The sequence below is a fragment of the Oculina patagonica genome, unplaced genomic scaffold (genome assembly GCF_052425735.1).
Source record: "Oculina patagonica isolate OP01 unplaced genomic scaffold, crgOcupat unplaced866, whole genome shotgun sequence".
Taxonomy (NCBI): Eukaryota; Metazoa; Cnidaria; class Anthozoa; order Scleractinia; family Oculinidae; genus Oculina; species Oculina patagonica.
The window spans coordinates 1,448-8,442 of record NW_027558764.1 but is presented as its reverse complement, the minus strand read 5'-3'; the positions used below and the strand labels follow the sequence as shown (position 1 = coordinate 8,442).

At 35.7% G+C, this 6,995-nt stretch overlaps 1 protein-coding gene across 1 annotated transcript; it reads left to right on the top strand.

Moving 5' to 3' along the window:
* Positions 1-3,882: 3,882 nt before the first annotated feature.
* Positions 3,883-6,454, top strand: LOC144641346 (uncharacterized; the record flags this gene model as incomplete). The annotated part of the gene is made up of 2 exons (XM_078500364.1): positions 3,883-3,984; positions 6,265-6,454. Coding segments are annotated over exons 1-2 (263 nt in total), but the record flags the coding sequence as incomplete, so codon positions are not given.
* Positions 6,455-6,995: the final 541 nt, after the last annotated feature.

Sequence of the window (6,995 nt, the reverse complement as noted above, 5' to 3'; positions counted from 1 at the left end):
CTATGCAGAGTTTATATCTATATTTATACCATGCCATAGAAAATACAGCCAATCAGAATACAGGAAAGCCGTTGTATATTCGACGGTATTCAACCCAACCTTCCCATAGTGCGCTGCGACTGTATTCTCGACGAAATTTAGTAAGCGTATTTTCTATGGCATGGTATAAAATAGTTACACAACACTTTCTCGTGGTATACTATGGAATATCCCACTTGTCACTTGTATTTTCTTGGCATACACACTCACCTAAAGGCTCGTGTGTATACCGAGAAAATACAAGTGACTCGTGGGATATTCCATAGTATACCACTCGAAAGCGTTGCATAACTAGTATATACAACTTTTATCTAAAAGTATTGCATCAAACTTTGTCTTGAATATTTCATCGATAGAGAGCTGCAACTGCAAAGAAAGGTTGACAGAGTTCAAACATGAAAACTATTCAGGATTTGACACGGGATCAGTACGTTAAAACTAAACGCTTCAAAATCACTTGCTTAGTTGTCTTAACATTACAAAGGACAAATCTAGAGCAAACGCAGGGAATAGTTTGGTCTCCAAATCGGCAAGTCGTGAAGCCCACACAAAAGTCGTTTAGCCCACACAAAAAGTCGCTCAGTCCACATAAGGGTCGTTAAGTCAACTGGGCTGAGTCGCTCAGTCCACACAAGGGTCGTTAAGTCAACTTGGCCAAGTCGCTTAGTCAACAGAAGGTTGTTAAGTCCACATTTTTTAGTCGTCAAGTCAACAAACAAAGGCGCAATATCCACAATCCGTATAATCATTTTTGTCATCATCATCATCATCATCATCATCATCATCATCATCATCACCACCACCACCACCACCACCACCACCATCATTATCATCATCATTATTATTATTATTGAGATGGATTACAAGCAAAAAACTTAAAAAAAATCACAAATTGCGACGAATCTGTTTGAAATATATTTTGAATTGAAGCTTTCATGTGCGTCTTTAGCCTATATGAACGCAGGGAGACGATGGCCTGTTTTTTCGAACAGGCGAGCATTATTCGTTTAATCTGAGATGTTTACATGTATATGTTTTATAATTTCAGGGGGAATACAAGTTCAGATTGGAACTGAAAGATCGAAGAAACAACGGACGCGTTGCATGCATTAAAGTGGAAGACGTGAAAGTGAAATGAAGTTAAAAAAAGCTTCATGTAAAGACAAAAAGTGAAATAAAATTAAACGTTGAATGAAACACTTATGACTTCTTATTTGTGCATGTAAAGGCTGGTTCTCATATAATCGCCCTGATCGTTTCTTTCGCCTCTGTCGCTTCAGAAAGTTTCCTTGCGATCGGGGCGATTATATTAGAACCTTACACAGACGATCGCTAACGTCTAACGCTTGGATCGACCGTGTTCTATCTTTCTAGCTTCTCTTTTCTTTCCTTGCCGTAAAACTGCAATAACTGAGAAAATAGAAGGCCACGAGTTTTGCTCTTTCATTGAAGGCTGCTATTGTGTTGGATATAGGGCTACAATGATTGTTTTGCGTACGTCTTCGCTCATACCAGGCGATCGGGACGATCATATGAGAACCCCCGATCACTTCCAATCGCTCCGATCGCCTACGATCGTCTCAGTATTTGCAAACGATCGATGCGATAGAAACGATCCGGGCGATCATATGAGAACCAACTTTAAAGTCAACAGGCAATAATTTGTATGTGTTGTGGTTCAAATTTTTCTTGGTTTAAAATTTTTCAAACCAGTTTGATTTTTACTTCCCTTTGTTTACGATTATGATAATGAATTTGAGACAATGAAAAATACAAATTTATCAGGTTAGAAAAACTTTAAACCAAAGATAAATTCAAACCACAACATATGCATGTGCATACCCACGTGACCATAAAATACAAGCAACACCTGGCCCGCATAAGTACTTCAGTTAAGGTGGAGGGGATACATTGACCATGAATATATAGGGGGTGTCACTTTGAAAGTTTTTATAACATAAACGTTTATAAGGATATCAGGGACTATAACCCACCAATTAATTTTTGTGCGATTTGATTGGATGTGCAAAAATATATAGTTTTTTATTGAATGAATTGTGCTTTGCGGCAATGCTGTAAGTTAACTTATAAAATTTAATTTTATAATTAATTCTGACTTGCAATCAGCATTTTCGCCCTCTCATATCGCATGTATCGACAGTGGCAAATAAATTGCAAGGTTTTTCGCAATTCATGCCGGTTGAACGTCGTAAATAGTAGTTGAATATAACAGATCACTTCAGATCCGTCAGCCTTTCAAACATCTTTAAATATCATCTGAAGTCTTCAGTCTTTGTGGGCGATCAATCTATTCTGACTGCATGATTCTAGGTACTTACCATTCTCCATTTCATAATTTTTTCTTTAATATGTGTATATTTACTTTATTTTAATATTTTTTTTAATTTATTTCGGTGTTTCGGGGATGTTCTTGGTGTTAAAGACATCCTAACGAGTTTTGCTAACTAGAAAGGTCTCTGAAAAGTCCCTCGGCTTGGACGTAACACTGCGTCAGCCTAGCCACCAGCTATTTTGTTATAAATTCTTCTTCAGTGCAAACAGGCGATAATTCAACTAGAAAACTTGCAGCGTAAGCTACAACGATCTTGTATTATCGCCAACCGTTTTCGGTTGGTCATAAATTTAGATACATTTTAAAAATTAACTCTCGCGAGGAGAAGTTTTATAAGACATTTTTGCTACCCACGACTTTTACACACACCCACACTCATGATCCACGACTTCCACCCACGACCCACTACTCATGAATGTTAGCTATACTCGCCTACGGGCCTGAAAGATAACCTGATCAAGTTTCTTCAAAGGAGAAAAATAAGTGCTTCAGTTGGAATTTGTGATGAAAGCGAAACGTATGACTAAGCGGTTTTTATTGCCATGGTATTCATCCTGTCAACATTTCCGACACCTTTTATGTACGAAAGTTTTTATATTCTCGCTTTTGACATTCAAACAAAATTTCCACCCAGTAATAATGAGAACTCAAATATATCCTGAATCTGAGCGAAGTTTCTACTGTTTCTTGATTCATTTGATAATAAATTAAAAACGACACTGTTTGCGGTTGGAAAATAGATTGGCACATTGGCACATTGATTGACGCTTTTTAGTTCCATAGAAGCTAAATTATATTTTTTCAATGGGCTATTTCGGTTCTAATGAGAATGGAAAATATTTGGCAAGCGTTTTAACAAAACACTTTAGGAAGCTTGAAAGAAATTAAATCGGAACAGCTGTGGAAATACCAGTCGTAGGCGAGTATTTGCACAACCGGCTTCGATTTTAAGGACGAATAAATCAATAATTCTTATTGGTTTATGGAGTTGCGAAGTTCATTTTGCAATGGAGACGTATTTTGCATGATAATCGAAGACAAATAATTTTACAGAAACTATGATATCTCACGACCACCTCTTTTGACACTTTTGGGAATAAAAATAAACCTGTGAAGTGTAATTTAAAAATTTAATAAATAATATTTTTCTTGCGTTTACTCACAATGCTGTGTTAAAGTTGAACGAGCGAACTTTAACTACCCAATTTTCTCAATGTAAATGATGGAATTGTTTTCACTTTTATATTTACATTACATTTAAAGACAGCTTAAAGGTGTGATTGCAAAGGGGACTAAGGTGATTTTCCGTGTGGATAAATATGTCTTTACACGTTTAATCTGGTGGAAGGTGCGATGAGAGAGGCCAATTGTTAAATCATCCATATTTACCCGTGCATTCAATATATCCATATTTGTTTGTGTTTTGCCCTTGTCCGTTAAGAAAATTGATAGGAAAGTTTTAAAATAGCTGTCAACAACTAGCAAATCGTTCCGCTTTGGTTTTGATAATACGGCTACCATGGCTTTCAGACAAATTTTCGCTCTCGTAATTTTCGCTTTTGCAGTTGATGCCCTGGACTTGAAAAACTGTGGTAAGCTTTTAGATACTTTTTTCTTTCCTACTTCAGTAAAATATTTCTTTTTCTAGGTAGCATAAATGTAATATATTAAAATAAAGACATAGAAGACTTTATCTTTATCTTTTATTTTCATAATAACAGTATTTTCGGAAAAAAACGTTTCCTTTTGACTTGATAAAAATGACCGATGTTTCGTCCGATGCGATCTCAATCCTACGTTCAAAAGCTTGTTGATATCTGTTGGTGCGACTTGTTTGAAAAGTAAAGAAACAACATACCTAAAATAGAAACTCGAGCAATAATCGCTTGAACTTTTGACGAGTACTAACCTGATCAAGTTTTTTCAAAGGAGAAAAATACGTGCTTCAGTTGGAATTTGTGATGAAAGCGAAACGTATGACTAAGCGGTTTTTATTGCCATGGTATTCATCCTGTCAACATTTCCGACACCTTTTATGTACGAAAGTTTTTATATTCTCGCTTTTGACATTCAAACAAAATTTCATTTGCCTTACCACCCAGTAATAATGAGAACTCAAATATATCCTGAATCTGAGCGAAGTTTCTACTGTTTCTTGGTTCATTTGATAATAAATTAAAAACGACACTGTTTGCGGTTGGAAAATAGATTGGCACATTGGCACATTGATTGACGCTTTTTAGTTCCATAGAAGCTAAATTATATTTTTTCAATGGGCTATTTCGGTTCTAATGAGAATGGAAAATATTTGCCAAGCGTTTTAACAAAACACTCTAAGAAGCTTGAAAGAAATTAAATCGGAACAGCTGTGGAAATACCAGTCGTAGGCGAGTATTTGCACAACCGGCTTCGATTTTAAGGACGAATAAATCAATAATTCTTATTGGTTTATGGAGTTGCGAAGTTCATTTTGCAATGGAGACGTATTTTGCATGATAATCGAAGACGAATAATTTTACAGAAACTATGATATCTCACGACCACCTCTTTTGACACTTTTGGGAATAAAAAAAAAACATGTGAAGTGTAATTTAAAAATTTAATAAATAATATTTTTCTTGCGTTTACTCACAATGCTGTGTTAAAGTTGAACGAGCGAACTTTAACTACCCAATTTTCTCAATGTAAATGATGGAATTGTTTTCACTTTTATATTTACATTACATTTAAAGACAGCTTAAAGGTGTGATTGCAAAGGGGACTAAGGTGATTTTCCGTGTGGATAAATATGTCTTTACACGTTTTCTCTGGTGGAAGGTGCGATGAGAGAGGCCAATTGTTAAATCATCCATATTTACCCGTGCATTCAGTATCCATATTTGTTTGTGTTTTGCCCTTGTCCGTTAAGGAACTTGATAAGAAAGTTAAATATCTTTCTACATATAGCAATCGCCTCGTTTTGTTTTTGACAACACGGCTACCATGGCTTTCAGGCGTATTTTCGTTCTTTTTTAAAGCTCTTTTCGTAATATGAATATTTTGACATTTATTATGACATAACTATTTTCTTAAAAAGCCATAAGTCGACGTTTCAACATCATCGAGACGGTCATTCTCAAGACTAACAATAAAATCAATTGTGCAATGTCATTAAAGTAACGAGGTTTCTAAATTTGCATAAAGCAATAATTTCTAGATGAATATTTTTGCGCGGACCGAGTCCGTTTGCACGTTAAAGATCAGTCGCAGCTTGCAGATAAAAAGCATCTCTTTGATTGGGCAATCCATTTTGGTCTCACATTTTGCAAGCACGTGAAATTGTTTTTAAAGAGACGCAGGCATTGGAGCGTTGTGATCGTCAACGTAGTGCTTGTAAATGGACGAAGATTTCCGTAAATGTCCGTCAACACGTTGGTGCAAGTGGCCCCATGTGTAACCAACATAGCCCGAATCGCACAGGCCACATTGAAATGTATACACTAAAAATTGTTGGTAAACAACGGCTGGCTTGATTTCTTGCACTTTGAAGTCTTCCTTTAATTTTCGCCAGCAAGCCAGCAAGCCACGGCAGCAAGCCAGCAAGCAAGCAAGCAAGCAGGCAGGAAAGCAGGCAGGCAGGCAGGCAGGCAGGCAGGCAGGAATAGCGAAAGAATAAATCTTACACAAAGACCATAAAAATGAAGCTTGAAGTATTTAATAAATAAAGTGATTCGTTAAAGGAAAAGCTACAGATACCAGTTAAAGAGTTAAAAGGGTGGTGATAGGATAAATTACGAACTACAAACTTAGAAAAAATTGCCATTTTTTCGTGATGTACCGTCCATAACGCAGCTTCTAAATTTAATTTAAAATCGTTTTGTCCACCTCAATAGATGAGAGTTCTCCAATAAAGATCCACAAGATAAACCTCTCCCCGCACCCTCTGAGGTTGAAAAAAGGAGAAAAAGCTACTTTGAGTGGCGAATTTGCAGTAGCTGGGGCTGCTGGAAAGGACTACAAACTTCAACTCAAGGTGCAGAAGAAAATAGGATGGTTTGGCTACGCCACAGTCAAAACGTTTCCGTAAGTTTTGCCGCTACAGCCTAGTATAAACTTTTTTTATTTTTTATTTTATTTTATTTTATTGAGAACAACAAATTTCTTACAATACTAACATTACTTACAATACCAGAAATTACTTAAAAAAACTAACATTACTTACAATACTAACATTAATTACATTACAAACAGTTCAAGTAAACATTTTTAAAATACTGACAATACCTTATACAATACTGGTATTACCTACCATATTAACATTACATAACTTACAATACCAACCTAATTTACAATACTAGCATTGCTTATTGCTAATTTAAATATCTCTCTATCTCTCTCTCTTTTTTGCTATGCTTTTAGTAATACTAACAATACTTACATGCCACAATTACAGTGCAAAAAAGGAAAAAAAAATACAGCACAAAAAAACACTATAATGACAAAAAACACTATAATAGCTTGATTGATCTATAAAAAAATTCTACATATGAAATAAACTAAACCAACACTTGGTTTACAGAAACTGGAAGTGATTGGTGGATAATTTAAACGGAAAACATGTTTA